At 47.7% G+C, this 19,648-nt stretch overlaps 1 protein-coding gene across 8 annotated transcripts in view; it reads left to right on the top strand.

The window, feature by feature from the left end:
* Positions 1-19,648, top strand: part of PHACTR4 (phosphatase and actin regulator 4) — a 68,524-nt gene that overhangs the window by 35,463 nt on the left and 13,413 nt on the right. For 6 of the 8 annotated variants that reach the window (XM_075114866.1, XM_075114867.1, XM_075114868.1 and 3 more), the window contains 2 exons: positions 17,637-17,813; positions 18,249-18,329. In XM_075114866.1, the coding sequence (XP_074970967.1) occupies positions 17,637-17,813; positions 18,249-18,329 (258 nt within the window). Of the gene's footprint in view, positions 1-9,045; positions 9,359-17,636; positions 17,814-18,248; positions 18,330-19,648 lie in introns of those variants that run through there. The other 2 variants (XM_075114864.1, XM_075114872.1) reach the window with 2 other exon arrangements.

Here is a 19,648-nt window from a genome sequence, read left to right as displayed (position 1 = left end):
CATGTGTCGGGGCTGCCTCAAAGAAGGCAGGGAGAGGACATGGGCTGGTGTAGCCAAAGGGCCACCTAGGCTTTCTGACCAGCTGGGGTTTCAGTTTAAGTGCCCAGGGGCTGGCTAGCCCTGCTGTTGATAAGCTAATGGATTTAAATGGTGTCGTTGTAGCCTGGAACTTCAGGGACCCTGGGGAAAGCCCTGGGATGGCATTCCTACAGCAAGGGAGCTGGTGCCTTCTGCGAGCTTTAGATGGGAATCCAGCACAAGAACGAACTCCCTATTTCCAACCTAAAGCGCATGGAGAAATGGTTTCATGTTGATGGTTACACACCCTACATTTTGTGTACCAATTCAAATGCTTGCTCTGATGTATCCTTGCTATAACTGCTGCTTGAAGAATATGCTTACTGGGGCTGGGGTTTTCAACTTTTTATTTGTGTGCCTTCGAACAGCATCTGACAGGAGGCACAGACCCCTGCCTGTGAAGTTAATCCAAGTGTGCCTGCTTTTCCCAGTGGCTTCTCTTTGGACCCATTAAAGATTCTTGCTCATTCTTCTTGCAAGTTGAAAACCCCTGAACTTGGGTTTTGGTGCTGCTCAGTCTTGTGTGCTGTGGATCTTGAGGTGGGAGCTCTTTGGATGCCATGCTGGGGAGTTGTACAGATACTCGCCTGTAAGATCTTTCTCCCTAATCAGCAGCATTGACCTCTTCGAGCACTGGCAAGTGCGTTGTAACCTCATGGAGCCTTGGGATGTAGCATGGAGCTCCGTGGCTGCCTAATCTCTGCCACATGATTCTTTGATCCGAGCCCCTATCTCAGCGTGTTTAGCATAGGTGTGAGTCTTACAAAGGCCGCCATGGGCAGGAGCAAGGTGAATCATGCCGCTCTGTCTGGCCCACTGACTTGGGGGTTATCTGCATTGCAAGTGAGGGTAGGACTACAGCTCACATAAGCCTTCCTGGGTTGGCTGTAAGTTTGTTAGCTTACATACTTGAAATAGTAGTGTGCTCTAACTCTTGTGGTGCAAAATTTGTCTGGGAAGGTAAGTAAATATTTGAGTAGCTCACCCTTGCAGAGCTCATGGCGGTTAGAAGCAGGCGGCTGTTGCCATTTCACCTGGCTGCTTCAAAGCCGGTTCTGATGGACTTGCAGTGGTCATGCTGGGCTACAGTCAAACCTCTTACTGGCAGGAACGGTCCTGGTTCAATTTAACCGTATTTCCCCTTGGGAACGGTGCCTGCCCGATACTCAGAGCCTGTCTGCAGCCCCACGTGCAGCTGTGCCAAGCGTGAGTAGGCAGGAGTGTTATCTGATGGTTTCAGAAAGGGTTTTTGGCCACTGTTTTGGTATAGAATAGAATTTGATCTAGTATGATGCTACTTGCTCCTAAACAAGGTCATTGCTGGTGCTCTACAAATGCAGGAGCAAAAGAATTAGGTGAAATTACATGAAATGAGGATTCTGGGAATGTTTGAAGGGTTGGGTCTACAACAGTGGGAACAACTGTGGGAGAAAAAGCTTCTTACAAGGTTATGATTAGCTGTACATCTTGAACTGTTGGTGTTATCTCATCTCTTGACATTTCCTTTAATTATATGAAATGGCCTTGACACTGTAAACAATCACCATGGCATTGTCCCTGCAGCTTGTGCGACTCGGTGTCATGCATAAACAACGCTTGGTTTTGGGCACCCGTCTATGTCTTGGGCCGTACGGGTACCTGTTTGCAATTGTCACGTCTGCTTTTTGTGCCGTGTTCTGGGATGGCGCTTAGTGCTGGTGTCTGTCACCCTCTTGTTTGCACAAGAGCTCTTGGTGCTGGCAGAAAACACAGGAACGTCAGGGCTGGGACTGAGATTTCAAGAGGAGCCTAAGGGGGTTCAACAGGGAGCTCACGTTTTTGCTTCCAGCTCCTTTGGGCCTCCAAAATGCTCTCCTTAGCGAGCCAGTTCAAAAGGGGCGAGGAAGGGGATGGATGATTCACAAAACCAAGCGTTGCTTTAATCACGCTAGCAGCAATCTTTTACTCGGTGTGTTTCAATCCTAAGCCTCGCTGCTGCTTGGAGACACTTTGGTGGTTGAGCAATAGTAAATATTTGGAGAGTTGAGGTTGAGGTTCACTCACTGTCTTGCTGTTGGCTCGTCTGGGTGTGACCCATGGTCTGGATGTGCCACTGTTTAGGGTGGTCCACGGCAGATCTATGAAATGTATTTGGCTAGATGAACTTCCTAAGTGTTATCTTGTTCCTTAAATAGAGAATAAAGCTTGTATCAACATGAATCACAAAGTTGATAAACTGGAATGGCTCCTCTTGGAGCTCTCTTCTCGTATTGGGCAAATATTTATCCACGTTGTTTCAAAAGGCGTATTTGTGCAATAGATGGAGGTCGAACCTGTAATTACCTGTTAGATTCACTCTGGTAGAAATGGCTTGTAAAAACACAGAACGCTTGAAAGGAAGCTTTTAAACCTGATGTTTGTGTGTGAATCTGAAGTCGTGGTTAAAAACTTCAAATTTTATGAGTTTTCAGTTGCATGGGCGCAAAAAGTGTTTTTCTTGCCAAATTTAAGTGCTTTAAGCCAAATCTGTCTGCTGTTCCTTTTAATTTCGAAACTGCGGCAGGGAAATTTGGGTTTCTCTTCCGAATGTATCTGCTCAAGATGATCAGAAGCTGAGCTTGTGTGCCAAACTTGCCTTGCATTTTAATAAGGAGTTTCTAGCCTAGTCAATAATTAAAGCAGAGCAGGTGCGATGGGGAAGTTGGGTGTTCCCCAAAAGCTAAACCAAGGCGCTTTTGTAAGTCTCCCTGGGCAGAGCCAAGTGAGTGAAGGATGGTAGGAAGCCCTGGCACTGGCTGGCTTCATTTAGTAATTTGGAAAAAATGTGACTTCGGACTGAAAAGCTTTAGGTGTTGAAGGATAATGTGGCTTACTGGTGTGGCGTGCCTGCAATGAGCCCTTTGGGGTGGCAGAGGGAATACTGAAATGTTTTGCTACAGTTTTGTCTTTGGATAGGAAGAGCGAGTGCCCTTGCTGAGATTTTTGTGAAATGTTAAAAGAGGAAACAAGACTTTTACAGAGAAACCTTGCTGCCTTTCTTTTCAGCTAGTGTGTGGGCAGAGAGGCTTTCAGCTCAAGACGTAGTTTGTCATCTTGAAGGATTAGAGGTAGGAAGAGAAATTTGGGATCATGAGTCTTTCAGTGAATCAGAGCAGGGATACTAGCCTGTGGACCTTGACGTACACATTGCAGACTAGCTTCTACAGTTAAATATAGTGCTGCCTCTGAGGGTTAATTCCAATTTATCTTATTTTAGAAGTTTAATATTTACTGCTAGTCTTGCTGTTAATTTGCAGTCTCCAGCGTAGTGCTTAACAGAGCTTGTCCCATCAGTTTTATAGGTGGCATAGTTGGACTTAGCTCTTTGCCAAAGGACTCGGTTATTTTTTAATAATATCTGTATAAAGCTGTAAAGTCTTGGGTTTGTCCAGTAAGGTGGTTAACAGGGAGGATGTGACTCTCTAGCATGTCTGTACTGCAGCCGCTCGCTTAGGAAGAGCACTGTATGCTTGTGCTGTGCCAGTCCTGAAAGGCAAGTGCTGGGTGGTGGTTTGAAAGGAGAGGGGTATATTTCTAGTTTGTGCTGAAGCTGTCTTAGTTTTGTCATTCTTTATCTCTAGTGTTTTGCACTGGGAAGCCTTAGGTGATGTTAGTTTATGGGTTCTTCTCCAAGTATCTTAGTTTTTGCTGAGGGAGAGGGTTAAATAAGCTAGCTGCCATGTCTGTTTCTTTCCTAAACAACGGAATAATTAATGACATTTTCTTCCCTGTGTTTTTGCTTAATGTGTTCCTAATAATATAGCTGGAAGTGGCAGATGGGTATCCTGCCTCCAAGTGCTTCACTGTTGGGAATATGCTGATGCTTTGCTGATGCCTGATGCTTTGCTGGAATGTGTCCTATATCTGTGCTTCCTTTGGCTCCTGACCAGGGTTTCTTTTAACGCTGCTTCAAGGTGCTCCAAAAAGTAGTTTGTCAGCTTTGGAGGTTCCCTCGCCTCAAGATGGCGTAGCCATGAATCACCACAGTGATCAAGTTAGCCAAGATGTGACTGAATCTTTAATTTTGTCAGGATTACATTCCTTAGCATTCCCTTGCTAGTAAACAAGAAAATATTTAGCATATGTTGTAATTACAGTGAATGGTGAGGAGGCATTGAAGATGATGTTTTCAGTACTGGCTAAAACGTGCTCTCATTAAAACTTGCGCTTCCTCCGTTGGAAAACAAGGCTGGGGGATATTTTGGCCTTAAGCTCCTCTTGGCCCCAAGACCTACTACGCAATTTTCCTTAGCCTGGTCCTTATGACAATAAAGCGATTCCGTGTGTTCCAGCCACCCGCTGCGATCACGAGGCTTTCCAGCAGCGTGTCCTCAGCTTTATTTTCCCTTCTTAAACGTGAGGCTGAACGTGCTGTCAGTCAGCTTGTTGGCAGAGGCTGCTGCTGAGCCCGGAGCAGTGCTCTTCCTCCAGCTGTGCTCCATCCCGGTCAACATCTGGGCTGCTGTAGGGTATGGATTGCTCACCTTCCCCACCACCAGCACGTACGTGGTGGCACCAAGCGTGGTGGATCCACTGCCCCTGCTCTCTGAGACCGAGCAGCCGCTATCGCCGTGCTGACTAATTGGTGGGGACAAGGGGACTGGAATGCTCTGGGAAATAGGAGTTTCCCTCTTGGAAATGTCACAGGAAGCACAGAGGAAATCATGTGGTTTAGGAGCGGTTACCTCACTTTTCTGTCTCATCCGAACCCGCGCCCTTTCATCAAAGTATACAGAACCTAAACAATGTGATGCCAGGTGGCTTATAAATAAACCATTTTCCATTTCCACACCGGGTAACGGGCTGACTTTTAATACCATGTGAGGAGAAAGGAAGAGCATCACGTTTTGTTGGCTTATGACCTTTCAGATTGACTACCCGGCTTCCTACCCGCTTGCTTCCCCTTGGTCTGCTGTTAATAACTCTTCCACATGGTTTTTGTCGGAGCCTAGCCCAAAAAAAGGTCATCTTTGTACTTAGCCAGAACCGTTACGTGTATATATGTATATATGTATTTTTTTTTTCATATCCTTGTTCTGCCAAAGCTGCTGAGGTTTGCCAGCAAACATTGTGGTGAAACTCATCCAGAGTCATCATGCTGCCACTTCTCCTCATCCCCACCAGCCCTCCTGGTGACACGGTCCCACGGGCCTGTGTTCGTGTTTCAGGTGGGCACATCTCCAGCAAGGAGCGAGCCTTAAACATCCTGTGTTGACTCGTTTGCTGATGGGCTCTAAAGGAAAACGCCCAGTATCACTGGTTTTAAATAGACAGCTCCGTCTGCAGGGATGGGATCGTGCAAGAGGCCTTTTTAATGCTCCTGTGGCTGAATCATGGAACGTAAATGTCTGAGTCACCGCAGATGAATGTGGTGTTTCACGTTGGTGTGAACTGAAATGGGAACAACAGTGTCTTTATTAGAAGAGCTAATATTTGTGCTCATTATGGGTTTCATTAGATTTTGAAGAGAAACAATCCAGAAGAGTTCCTTTTACAATGTATATAAACAGGCTATTAACATTTGAATGCTGGGTTTTTAATGGGATGCTGGTCTGGAGGGAGAGGAAGTGAAACTTCAGAGGAAAGCAATGTACCCTGCTTCTTGGGCGTTTACTGCCCATAACCCATCATCTGGTTGGTTTGTTTTAGCCATCTGACTCTCCTGAAATCCAGGAGAACTTTCATGTAATTGGGATTTCTTGGTTTCTACATTTTTAGAAGAAAATATTGAAGGGACTATCTGCTGTGTATCCCTTTTGCTTTCCTGTAGAAAGTTCTTTGCTAATCTGAGCTCTTCCTTCTCACAAAGGTCACTTGTCCCTGAGGAGTGAAGCCTTTACCCTGGTTTCTTCTGGTTGCTGCTGTATCAGATGGCCCTTCTGCATTATTATGGGAATTTTGGACATTTTTTTACTTGTCCTTGCTGGAAATGTGGATTTTCCTTCATCCTAGATGTGCAGTTGGATGCGGGCTGAGGTTTTGTCTACTACTGTTGGCAGAGCTGAAGCAACCTTCCTAGACAGGGTGCTAAACCCCACATGTGGGTGCTCCGTGCTCTTCATGTGCTGCTGGCAGGGAACTTGGGCTGGCTGCTTTGTCCTGTATTTTTCCCCAGCTGTGAAACGAAGCACTAGGGATGCAAAGGGTTACTTAAGAGCATAGTAAGTATGACTGCTCTTAACGCTCTGTCCTTGGGTTAGAGCTGAGACAGGAACATCTTTTTGCATTGTGTTTACTGGTGCAGAATTTGCTCCTTTCTTTCCAGAGCTGGAAGTGGAGGATGGATGGGCAGGTTTGTCTGGCCGGGAGTCCACCTTGAAAATAATGATGTTGGTGTTACTTTGGTTTGAATTTCTGCTGTTCTCTGCGTTTTGTTATCCCTCTTCTGGTGGGGTTTTCGTTCTTTCTACCCCAAAGAGGGGAGAATTGTGGCTGATGCTTCTAAAGGATGTTTGAAGCCCAAACCCAGTTGCAGTTCAAAATGCGGATTTGTATCTCTCTGCTCCTTCAGTGCTGCAGCGCTGTGTTTTGGAGGCAAATATTAATGCTTCTGGTACAAACTTCATTACAAACGCCTTTGCGAAGTAGCCTTGTTATTCTCTTTGTGATGGTTCGTAAGCCCTGATCAACGATACAGAAATGTGAAAGGGCTTTATTGCATTATTGTCTTTTCACAGCCTATTGAGTTATACGCGGCACCACAGCCTGCGTAACTGTTGTGTGCTCTTGGGCTGCAGCCACTGTGAATTTAAATGCATTAGTTTAAGACTTTTTCACGGAAAATTAAGCTAATGTTTCATGTTTTACTAACGTAGAAATAAGGGGTCAGGCATATGATAGTGCTGCTGTGCTTTAACAACCTACCATGTGTCATCTGTTCTGCAGCAGAGCTTTGCACTCTTAATTCACAGCAAATGCAATATAAAATGCAATGGCTTTAATCTCCTTGTAAGTCAGGCAAGTGTAGATGCAGTGTTTAGGGCTCTGTAGTGTTCCCAGATGCAGGGAGGTTTTTTTTCCAGACCTCTTTCCAAGCTGGACAGCTGATTTACAGACTTGGAGAAGTCTTCCAGCCTCTATCTCTGAACTTTGTGGGTCCCTGCCAGATGGCAGCATATTTAAATGGCTTTAAAATGGCTTTTTCTTTGTTTTGAAGCAGAGAGTCTTAAATGAGGTGGAGCATGCCTGTGAATCAGTAGGTTAATTGCCCACAATGAAAATCAAAAGTACTTGGAAGACCGACTGTTGTGGGTGACCAGACAGAAACGCAGGCTCCTCTTCCGAGCACAGAGATGCCTGGTGGTGGGAGGCTGAGAAGAGCGATGCTTTCAGAACGGCCATATGGCCCGCGCGAGGGAGGAGAGTGCTATTTGCTCCTCCACCTCCACGTGTCTGTTGATCCCTTGCTCCTCCACCTGCTCCTGCCGCCATGCTCTTGCCGTCCGTGGGGACGGCGGTCACCTGCTCAGCAGGCAGGGGTGCAGGGCGAGCGGGGTGCAGGTGGAGAAGGTGCAGAGGTGTCCTGCTTCCTCCCGGGTCCTCACGGCTGCGCATCGGGAGAGGAGTGCGTTTGCAAGTTGTCCGATGGCATGTCTAGTATGTTAGTGGAGGAACCAAGAGCATCGACGTCTTCCAGGTGTGTTTGTGGCTTAGGTGGAGTTTTATTAGATTTCACAACTATCCCCTTTCCCTTTTCTGGGGTGTGCTGGCTGCGAAACTCCCCTCGCCCCCGCTGCGACATGCGTTTGTGAGCGGCCATCGCCGCCGCTGTGAAGCGGGCCGTCATTTGGGTCTCTGTTCTGACTTACGTGCGGCATTGATCGCTCCCAGCTGCACCAGCCCAAATTGGCAATCTTGGATTTTGTTGTTTCCAAGAATAGATTTTTTTTTACTGTTGGGACTGCTGCAGTAGTGAGCTTGTCCTGAACTCTTCCTGGCTGCCTGAGTAACGCAGCGATACCGAAGTACTGCGGCTGCTGGCCTGACAAGGACAGGGAACCTTCAGGGCTGTTGCAGATCTTGATGTGTTTAAAACTGCTTTTTCTTACAGCCCTTCCTACAGTGAACAAACCTGGATGTGTCAGATGGATTCAAGTTCCCAGTTAGTCACCGGTGTGATGCTGCAGCGAATTCCTGTATGCTTTGGAAAATTGTTCTTCCTTTTCTCCTGAGTTAAGATAAAGCTTTGGGATGTTTAAATTTTTTCCCGCTCCTCTGTGGTGTGATGTACAGGGGTTGGATCTGTAGGTTCACTGAACTCCTAACAGAAATTTTGATGAAAAATTAAAGATCCAAGTGGACATATTTAAACTCTGGAGATATTTCTTACTGTGATGCAAATGTTGAGGAGGGGGATGTTTGTTACCTTAACCATCAAGATGTGACATGTGAAATAAAAAGTAAACTTTTACTTCACTTGATAAATTTAAATTTTCCTTTGTTAAATTTAAATTAAATGTGAAGACATGCTCCTTGCGCCTACCTTTTTCTAGTCACTTCGGTGGAGAGAGGAATTGCTATGAAATTGTATTTTTATTACGTGTCTGGCTAGATGCACATCAGCTCAGGCACTCTTTGAAATTCCCTTTGCTCTCAGGATAGTGCAGCTGCTACATCAGTTAGAGTACCACGCTTTCTCATTCATCACCACCTTGGTTTGTGTTTTGCAGGCTCGGGTACGCTATTACCTCTTTGATCCTGTTTGGGAGGTGAAACCCCTCTGTGTATTGGCATGCGTGGTTTCTCCAAGCCCTTCCTTGAGCTAAAACACCCTGGTCTCCCTCTCTTCTCGCTCCCAGCTTTTCTTTCTTCTTGCTAAACTTGACGCGAGGAAGGAGCGAGGGGTGTTGATGATTTGGATTATGCAGCTAAGTGGCTGGAGCGTGGCTGGCTGTCTCCTCCCCTTCCTGAGCTTTGGCCCTAGCCAGCTCGGCTCTGGAATGACAGGCATTCCTGCGTGAAGGGAGCTGGCACGGACGCCTATTTATGAGAATCAAGTGCCTGGCCATGGGGTACGGGGAGAACAGGACCTGCGCTGGACCGGCAGACACCCGTGCTGTTGCCTGAGAGTTGGCAGCCACCTCCCTTGCCAGGCTCCTTCCCAGTCCGAAGCGTGGATTTATAATTTTAAAGGACTAAAGTGCTCTCTCAGGGTAGACTTTTTTTCCTCTCTCCCCCTCCCGCCTCCTCTCAGAGAGCTGCTTAGAAAAGAATCTAATGGGGCAGCCACACTTCTCGAGACCGGTAAATCCAGCTGCTTTGGGTGAGTAATGGAGGGCAAGGGAGATGGAGGAAACTTTGGGGCTGTGGCAGGGCAGGATTGCAGGTGAAACGGAGGAGTCGGGAGGAGTGGAATGCGGGGCTTGTGTAACCTGCGCCCGGCTCGGGAGCTGGGAGGAGAAGCCAGAGAAATAACTCCATTTCCTTCCTTTCTCTTAGTCATGTCACATGCAATTGCTGTGCAACATGTTCTGTTGATCTCCGGGCAGGCTCTGAGCTGCAGTTTTTAGGGATAGCCTCTGCCTTGCATGGCCAGGTTCAGGGACACGAGCTTTGCAAAGAGCTTGGACAGCGGTAAAATTCACCTGAGCGGGGTAGGAGCCAGCCCCGATAGCCTGCCTGGATCAAAGCTGTCCAGAATTGCCTCCTTGTGTGTGATGACACCCAGCTTTTTGGGGCAGCCGTAGTAGTTTCGGGGGGAGAAGAGGCTTGGCAGTCATCTTCCTGCCTGTTTCTCCTCTCCACTCTGCGAGGTGTCTGAGTAACTGGCAGGCTGTAGCAGGCACAACCTTGCTTTAAGTGCTGGAAGTAGCACCGCTTCCAGAACGCTGTGTGTAGGTCAGTGTTATTTCCAGGTCTCTGTCTTAGGTGCTGTTCCCAGCGCTGGGACTGCCATGCGCGGACTATAAGAGGAGACTTTATGCATTGTGCCGTTCCCTTTTATCTCATACCGATTTGCTGTCAGCTGAGTCGCTTATTCTCATCCGTAAAGTGGAATGATCTGATTTTTAGGGAAACACTTGATGTTTGCACGTGGAGAGCTCCCTGAGTTACAGATTTTTTTTTTTTCATTCTCTTTCACTTTTACAACTTTGAACCTACCAAGTATTTTTAGGGCTCAGATTAAACCAGTGATTCTCTCTTCCGCACCCCCAGTTCAATCCAGCTAGTCTTGTTCAAGAGCTGCTAAAAATAAGTGGTACTGAGAGAATGGGAGGGAGATGTAAAACTTCAGTCGTCTTCATACTGTCAATGGAGATTAACAGCATCTTCTCCTTGGATTTACGCGCTGTTAGAAGCCGACCTGTTCAGTCTTGGGCTCTTCCTCTCATCAAGCACCAGAGGCAGTTGTGATTTTCAGGGGAGTGGGCTCACTTGGTGTAATGACACTGTCCTTTGCCACAGACTGGAGGCCAGCGGACCTGGTGTTTCCGCAAATGGTCGTTTGCTATCGGGAATCTTTTTTCTTCATGGCACAGTTTGCATAATGTCTACTGAATAAATTGTGAACTTGAAGAGATGGTTCTTGCATTAACTTTGACAGGATGCTGTTGAAAATTACACTTGTAAGATCATGGTGATGAGAACTGTACAAAAGACAGGGAAGCCGAGGGCTGGGACTATTTGAAGCTGTTTTGTGACCACAGTCTTTTATTGCTTTAAGGTCAGGATTCTCATCTTCCCTGGACCATTCAGGAAACACACATGAAGTTTTTAATGCCGTTACAGGAAGCTAGGAACATTTACCTAAAGTGCTTTTTTGATACTTGAACCTAAACAGCATTTCCCTCAAAAGAGTCTTTGTTTGCTTTTTGAGTTGTAGCTGTTTGCTGGAAAGCTTCTTGGATTCGTAACTGCTCTGTCCGGCACAACAAAGCTGAGAGGAGGGAGCTGAATTGTTCTCCAGTGCATCAACACTGTTTTGGCAACGGGAGGGTTTGTTGCAGTCCCACAGTGTGAGCCAGTGAGGACCCCGCGCAGGCTCCGTGCCGCGAGGCAGCGGGTGCCGCTGTAGCCTTAGGTCCAGGCTGTACCGCAAAACCTGCTCCTGAAGGGACGGTGACGGTAGGTGCATAACGAGCAGTCACATTCTCAGCAGAAGTTCCCGATGCACCTTTTGGCCTTGTGGTAGCAGAATTTCAGGTGCATGTGTAACTTAGGAAAATAGAGGTGATTAAGCAAAAGCGTTCAGAGTCGCTGCGTGGCATCGAAGTGCCTGATCTGTCTGAGTGCTTTTTAGCTCTCAGCTAAGCGTTTATGCTGTCTTTTGCTGTAGCGTAGTCTCGCTGCTGCAGTTCTGTCTGTCTTTGAGCCTTGAGGCTATGACTGAGAGACAGAAATGCCTGGTGAGCTCCTTGTGAACAGAAACTCCTGGGATTTGTGGAAATCCTGTAGTAACTACTACAACAAGAGGTGGATCAGGTTCTGGGTGAACTGTGGTTTGCAGATGGAAAGAGTCTGGCTCAAGCTCATGATTTACACACTATGAAAGTCCTGTTACAAAGCAAAATACTGATGCTTTCTTGTTTCCTGTGCAAGGATGTCTCTTAAGGAATATAGAATTTAACAGATCTTAACATCTCTGAAAAGGACTGAGGACTGAGGTAAAGAGCCTGTGGTAGTGTAGGCAGTGGCAAGATGCATCATCTTTTGGAGCTAAAATCTGCTCCACCAACTCTTGGATATCTGCGGAGGTAATTCAGGTAGAAAAGCAGCGTGTTCTCAGTCTTTTCCTAACGACTTCAGTCTGCTGTCCTGTCCGGGGGCTCACTGACCCTTCATCCTTAAAGGATTGTGCCATTTTCTTCATGAACGCTGCAAATCAGTAGTTTCCCTCCCAGGCATATAGCAATAAAATACGAATTGTCAGCATCTGGGATGCAATTCTTTGATTTCTTCACAGCCTTCAGCCTTCCTTCGTCAGGGTCTGTAACTTGGATCTTGAAGTGATTCTTGGCTTATGTAATGGTGTGCTAGTTAAAAACAAAATAAACTTCTCCATAGCCGTGCTGGCTTTTGATGGTGTGTGGCCTGAGTTAAAATGGTTTAAAAAATTCACCAGGACTAATTCTGCAATGACCTACACTAGATGCAGCTTGGGTTTAATTTTTTTTCTTAATAATGTGCATCCGAGGTGCCCGTATCTCTTGTACTGTTGCAGGCATCTTCCCTGTGAGAGATGGTCCTTAATGAAGGAAGGGCTTTTTGATTATTCTTGTTGGTACCTGAACTCTCTGCTGTGCCTTTTGCTAGGCTGGTAGTGCGTTGCTGTATGAAAGGGTATTCTGGGCCTTGATCTCTGAAGATGAGGGTTAACTGTATTTGCTCACGTAATGGCTTTTCCTCCCTTAGACCACGGTGTGACCATTAAACCATTACATTTATATGTTGGTATTTCCTAAAGGTCAGCTAGATAGCTGCTTGCTGTTGTGAGTGTCCCGTGTGGAGGGCGATGGTATGAACATGTCTGGTATTTTTATCTGACCCCATGGATCCTGGCTCTGCTGGTTTGACCCATTGAGAGTAGTGGTAGAAGTGAAAGCTTTACCATCTTTAATGGGAATGGCTGCCCCAAGCCTGGCAAAAGCTTTGGGAGCAGATGACACGTGCAGCACCGCAGCCATTTGCTGACTGCGTGACGAGCTCGGAGACCAACTGCGAGTCTCTGGGTTCTTCCACTGAAATGGTTTCTCTTCTCTGGAAAGAAACACTACAGCAGTAGCTCAACACCACCCGTGTTCTTGCACAACAGTTTGCACCTAACACGAGGTGCAGGGGGAGAAGAGCTTTTTTCCGTCTGCGTTTTAACGGCAAGACTTGGGTGTAAATGTGTGTAGCAGTCTGCAGGGGGAGGGTTTGAAAGACCAGCTGGCCAGGCGTACTGACGGAGGGCTGCATCCCTAGCTGCTTGGCACTGCTGGAGCTTTCTGCCGCCTTGTGTCTCCAGGCTGTGCCAATTTTGTGACGTTTCCCTAGACTATTTCAGTCTAAACATTTTGGGTTAACACAAATCTGCTGTTTAAACAGCTCAAATTCACCTGCTTGTTTTGATGGAACAGGATCAGGGCATGTTAAGTGTTTCAGAGAGAAGATCTGAAATGGCAGCAGGCTCTGGCCGGGAAGGTGGGAGATGGCAGCCAGGGCAGCGCTCCCAGCTGGGTCCTGGGGGTCTCTCCGAGGCATGGCAGGTTGGGTGCTCCAGGGCATCTCGAGGGGGAGCACCCACGCTAGCCTGGGGCAGTGTGCAGAAGCTGCAGCAGTTGTTTTGTTCTGGAGGTTTTCCTCAGCCGGGGCAGTGGGGTAGGCACGGGGCGCTGGTGGGCTCTGCGGGGCTCTCCCTGCTTCAGGGACACTTTTCCGAAGTGGGTACTTCGTGTAGATCGTGCAGAAGGGTTAAACAAGGTCATGCTTTGGCATGGGGGTGTGTTAGGGACCTGCTTATTGGAAAGTTTCTAATGGGGACTCCCCTGGGTTCACCTGCATGACCTCGTTTAACCTTTTTCATAAATTTTAAATGGGTTTGCCAGCCTGGGACCGTGGTGAAGGTGAGGCTGGTCTCTTGGCCACAGACTTGCCATGCAGGTAAAACAGCTGTGGTGCTGAGCGAGGGCTGGGTTGGGTGAGGGCAGCAGCTTCCTGATGCTTCTCACCCTTTGCTTACAGCCCAGTTTGTCTATTTTTGCCCAGTTTCTTTCCCCAAGCAGCGCGCTGTGGTTCGGTAGCAGTTTCCCAGTGCATGACTCATGAGGAGGGGTTTCTGCCTTGCATTGCAAAGCAGCTTAGGGACCCTCCTGTACCTCGGAGAGCAGAGCAAGGGGAGGCACAGAGAATCCACCTCGCTGAGGCTCCCTTCACGGTGAAGGCAGCTTGGGCAAGAAATGTCCTCTCTGCACCATTTCAAGGAAATCTGAGCTGGAAATGGGCTGTGAATGGAAGGGAAGGTCCCTTTCTGATAGTGCTCATCTAATGTGCACTATCTAATGTGAACAGTCACTGAACAATGAGGTTATTTAAAATACAGATCCGTAAAGCATACCTACAGCTGCTGATCCACCCGCTAATTAGCAGTAAATGCAATTCATAATTGCATCACAACAGACTCTTTTAAATGTCTATGTCCGTGTGGTAATTATGGATGGTAAAAGGCAGAGTGCTGCGGAAGGGCATTACAGGCTCTCCTGGGCAGCCTGAGCTGCAGAACTGAACTGAATTTCACTTGTATCGGGGAGGGAAGTTGCCTTCATGGCATCGGGATTGCCCGGTGGGCTGTAGCGGTCTCGGCATGTTCACAATGCTTAGTAACGTGGATCGAGTTTTATTCTACACAGAGCAAAGGGGGTGGTGAAAACGATTTGGACTGTGGTTTTAGACTATGAAGGGGCACATGCCATGCCTGTCTCGCCCTCTTGCATGGCTGTTTTTAGACATGGAACTGATTATAAAACAGTGAAAGCGAGTGGTTTTGTGTTGAACAAGACCTGACGCACGGCCCAAGCCTACAAGCAGTTGACAGCATGGGTGGTGGAGCAGCATGGCAGAGGGGCAGGAACTGAGTTACTAGCTATTGATGCTGAACATCCTTGTGAAACCCAGCTTTTGTATTAACCTGCACAATTGCAATTAGTGGCAGTCAGGTACCTGGTGTGAAACTCCACCCTGAGATGGTATTTGACTTGACAGCCAGACCTGGACTGCAGGAGCTGCTGAAAGAGGTTCTGCCTGGAGTAAAACCTGCATGTGGGCTCTCCCCCACCCTCCCTGCTTTTTAGCTGCTCCTGCTCTGGGGGTATCGTGTGTCTCCTGCAGTTTCGGCTCATCCTTTCATGGCCACTGTTCCTCTGTAGCCGCTCGGAGGTGACTGTGGCGGGGGAATGCTTGCTGTTCTCCCTTTAATTGGAAAAGGAGACATTGCAGCTTGCCGAGGTCTCCAGTCATTAATCTGTGGACCTGATGGTTGAGTTTTCTTTTAATAACTTATTTTGCTTAGTGCAGCACTCTGACACCTTGGGTGGCAGACAGCGCATGAGTTACATTCCTAAGAGCAATTCAGGGAAGGGATATATACAAAGTGAGCTCGGTACAACTGCCTCCAGCGCTGTTACTGCTCCTTGGAAAGGTGAGGGAAGCGCCGCTGCGTGGCACTTGGGATCCAAATTCAGCCCACAGCTTGTGCCTGGCGAGCGGTCTTGCCTGCCTGGGAAACTTTGGGAACGCTCTGTTGAACAAAGTGAATGCTGCTTTTTAAAATTACATGTACAACTCCAGGGCTAATGTTCTAGTCTCTGAAGAAAGTGCCTCTAAACATCTAGACAATCTTCTTGAAATGCCTCCCCCCCCTTGTATCCTCCCTCCCTCCCGGCAGAAAAAAAATCACAGAATAGAGCCGCAGAAAATCACAGATCGGCGCTGACATTTTGTATGTTACTTTCCACCCAATTTCTCTCCTGTTATGAAGCCAGATTTCTTCTTTTAAGAAGCGGCTCAGATCCTGACTTGATCTTGCTTTTTCAAATAAATGTCGGCTGGCATCAGCTTTTCACTGGTTCGGAGCGAGCATTCTGTTAGGGGACTGATTAAAAAAAAATACAACCAACAGCCAAACAGAAAAGCCCCATCAACTGTCTCTGTGTGAAATCTGGAGCTCCGTGAGTGAGAGCAGAGAAACCAGTACAGATCTGGAAGGGTCATGCATTTTAGGTAAAGTCTGAAATGGCCACAATTAGCTCTGAAAAGCCTTTTTTCCCTGCTGGCTAGCACAGTGGCACTTCCTTGCCACTGCAGCCTCTTGGTAAACCAGAGCCCTGGGTTGGCTTTCCTCTTCCTCCATCATTTGGTTAAAGACTGTGGTTCTCACATGTGATCTAGATCCTCCTACTGAAACACTCTCTGGTTTCCCTTGTGCTGTTGGCACGTCTCTGTTGCTCTTCTCCTCCCTGTTATTCAGTGATCTTCCATTTCATTTGTGCTCAGACTAAAAAATTGGGATCCGTCTGTGCTGCAGTGTTGCACAGTGACAGCCTGTCCCCAGCGCAGCCGGCCCGAGGCTGCTCGGGAGCCTGTGGCTGGGGCTCCCCATGTTGACACCTCCTGGGGTCTGAAATCTCATGCTGGGAAGTTCTACAGGGGCTGCAGGTAAAGCTCCACTAAACAACTTTTTTTTTCTTTCCCCCTGGGTTTGGGGTTTTTCCCCCTCCCTGTCCTGAATCTGCTCTTTCCCATGTTGACAGAATCTGCTTTTTCCCATCTGGATATGTATCCTTGGTAGATATTTGTAGGACATTGCAGATAACATTGTTAGCTCTTTGTCCTGTGTGCAACATGGCTTTCCCCTAAAATTCCTTTCCCGATCTCTTAGCCTCAGGAGATGGGATTCTTGGCTGAACCTCCCGCGTGGCCTGGGGGGTATTGTCTTTTCTGCAGGCACGTCATACAGGCTTGTCTGAAGTTGACTAAAAGGTCTTTTGTGATCCCAGAAGTCTTGCAAACTCCAGAACGTTTGACTTAGAGGCTCAAAAATCAGACACGCAAGTGCAATTTGTAACAGGCACCTCAGCCTGCGGTATGCGGGGTTTGGCAGGACTGCGTCGTAGGGCTCTAGGAAGTCTAGAGGCTCTGTTCTTGATATTGCGTGTTTTAATGGATTTCTGCAACGCAGCTTGGGTGCTCCTGTCTCTTGCAGTGCTGAAGCCAAGGGATTCTCTGCCTGTAAATTATGACCATGAAGCAGGCCACCAGCTGGCTTCACTTAGGCTGTGTGCACGCCGATTTTTTTTTTTTTTTTTTGCAGGCATTGCTAGATTCTGCTGGTTTTAAGTGTTCCCTTATGCTTCATCAAATACCCAGAAAACAGCAACAACAGGCAAGCCAGAACTGACAGTCACCGGCTTAGCGTTTCGTGCTCTGGTTCTGCTTTGCACGTCGCTTCTTTTTGAGCTTTTCTGTTGCAGCGAGTTGGGGATTTTTTGTGCGTCCCATCCCGCCTCCATGTCCTCCTTGCGTTGCTCTCCGGAGACTTCGAGTACAGTAGGTGGAGCGCAGGCCTGTATTGTGTTGCTTTCCTGTGTAGTTGTTGCTCTTGGCCAGTGTTGCTGGCCTTCTTTATAGAGGGAAAAATCAGGGAGGCTAAGCTCTAGCACATACAGCTGTTGTAGTGGGTCTGGTAATTTCAGTGTGTGTAGACAGTCTGGAAGGTATTTGTGTTCGTGTAATTACTCATGTCTAGCACAGTTGCTTCCAACTGAAGATGAGAAACTGCAGCAAAGTGACTTGTGTTCCTTGGGCAAAGCTGTGACGCTGCAAATTTAAACTAATCCTGGTTTCATTAGAAAGCCTATCGGTTACCCTTTGCGCTGTTAACATTGGAAACCCCACTCTTGTCTCCCCAAGCTAATGTGAGGCACTGACGGGTTACCTGAAGGCATGGAGTATCGCTACCTTCTTTGCATGAATGTGCGTCACCCAGTGTGCAAAGGGCAGGTCGGTGGGAGATGGCAGCTTTTATCTGCCGCACGAAGGTAACTTCTTTATTCTTTTCCGTGCAGCTGAAGAGGTGGATCACCCCCCGACTGATGCTGGCATGGGGGTAGATGTTTTGGAATCGGGTGACACCACACCTCCCACAAAGCGGAAAAGCAAGTTCTCAAGCTTTGGCAAGATCTTCAAACCCTGGAAGTGGAGGAAAAAGAAAAGCAGTGACAAATTTAAAGAGACTTCGGAAGGTAATTGGGGTGGGTGGGAGTCCCTTCTTCCACTTGGGAAACCTGCCGGTAGCCATCTGGCTAGTGAGAAGGGCTTGCTGTCGCAAGCCTGAGTTCTGGCACGCGCAAGAACTTAAATGTGACTTTGGTGATGGGCTGGCACCTGCAACCTCTCCAGAAACACCTTGCCATGGAGGAGTAGTTTCAGACAAACAAATTCCTTTCTTGCAAAGAACCTCCCCAAGCAGCTGTGGGGAGGGAGGGTCCACGATCACCAGTCAAGTGCGAAGTGCAGGCCTGAACGTGCAATCCCTCCTCCCTCCTCTTAATCATGCAAAACCAGTGACATTTGAAGCCCTTTTATTTCCTCCAGAGGATCCCTTTAAAAAAAAGTATCTTCTTGAATTTCTAGCTTACCCTGTTTTCTGAGTGCTTTTTTTTTCAATTTAATATCAGTTTTAGAACGAAAGATTTCTATGCGAAAGCCAAGAGAGGAGCTGGTAAAAAGAGGGGTTCTGTTGGAAGACCCTGAGCAGGGTGAGTCTGCAAATGAACTTCTCCTCCTGTCTGTGTTCTGTGTAGCTGATCTTCCTCTAGCGAAACCTCACCCTTGCAGCCGTTCTTTTATGGGAGACAGATTTGATGGCTCTTTGCTAATGTGGTTCCTGTCTGTCTTGCTCTTTTCAATACGCTCTCTCTGACCTCTTGCACCTGGCAAGGAAGGCAGGCTGTTCAGCGAGGAAGATGTCCAAGATGGGCATTGCGCTTTCTTAGCGACATCTTCCTGTCTGCTGCCAGCAAGGAGGGAAGGGGTGTTCTGTGTGTCACTTCCTATCCTGTCCCTCTTGTACGTGTCCCGCTCTAGCTGCCGTGTCGTGTCCTGCTAAGCTCCTCCATCACCCTTGCGCTCACCACCTCCGGCTTGCTCTGATCACGTTCCAGACCGCACTCGAACCACTGCGGGAGAGCCGCTGACCTCGGAGCTCAGGTTCGAAGGCCTTAGGCTTGGCAAAAGCAACCAGCTGATGACTTTTGAGCTACCTGGGAAGGGGCGTTTCCTTAAAGCTGATAGCTGAGATGCTTCATGGTGTGATGTCGCAGTTAGTCATGGCTAAGCCTACTGAAGCTTGCCCTGCTGTCAAAGAAGTCTCATCCCCTTTTCTATCATCCCTGATGTCTCTGAGTTAGGGCCATCCTGCTAAAATAACTTTTCAGGCAGATCAGGTCACATTCTAGTCACCTGGCTGCGGGTTGGGCGACGTGGGTACGAGGGAGGGGGCAGGAACGTGTGGCGGGAGAGTAGCCCACCTGTCTGGGCAGCAGCCTGGTCTTTGGCTTGAGCAATGTATAACTGCACCTCAAAAGACGTACTGCAGAGGCAGCCTTAACCTAATGGAAGTTTCAGGGTGGTTCTAAGAAAGATGCAAAGTGGAAAAGTTGAGGTGAGAAAGTGGTTTTCAGACCAAACCACTGAAAGCAAAACCAAGAGGAAAAGCCTTAACACAGTTGTTTGCAGCTACGCTGTAATGAAAGCCATCTACAACTACCCGAGGGTGTAAATGCTGGGCTGGAGGAAGAGTTCACTGGTGTACTGGTGTGTGAGGTCACGGGGTGAAACTGTGGAAGAGAGATCAAAGGCTTTGCATAACAAACTTCCAGCTAGAGATGACAGAGGAGAGCTCTTCCAAACTGTAAGGGTGTAACAGAAGCGTGGTTAAGAGATGGAATTATTTTGTGCTTTGGGTCATCTGATCTGGCTTAAGAAACAGAAGATGGCTATAGCCTGGACAAAGTGCAAATCCAAGGTATGAGGGAGCAGTTGGTATTGTCAGGAGGGTTAGATTAGAAAGCACATT

The sequence above is a fragment of the Phalacrocorax aristotelis genome, chromosome 20 (assembly GCF_949628215.1).
Source record: "Phalacrocorax aristotelis chromosome 20, bGulAri2.1, whole genome shotgun sequence".
Taxonomy (NCBI): domain Eukaryota; kingdom Metazoa; phylum Chordata; class Aves; order Suliformes; family Phalacrocoracidae; genus Phalacrocorax; species Phalacrocorax aristotelis.
The sequence above is the reverse complement of the archived record's forward strand: the minus strand, read 5'-3'. Positions and strand labels throughout refer to the sequence as shown.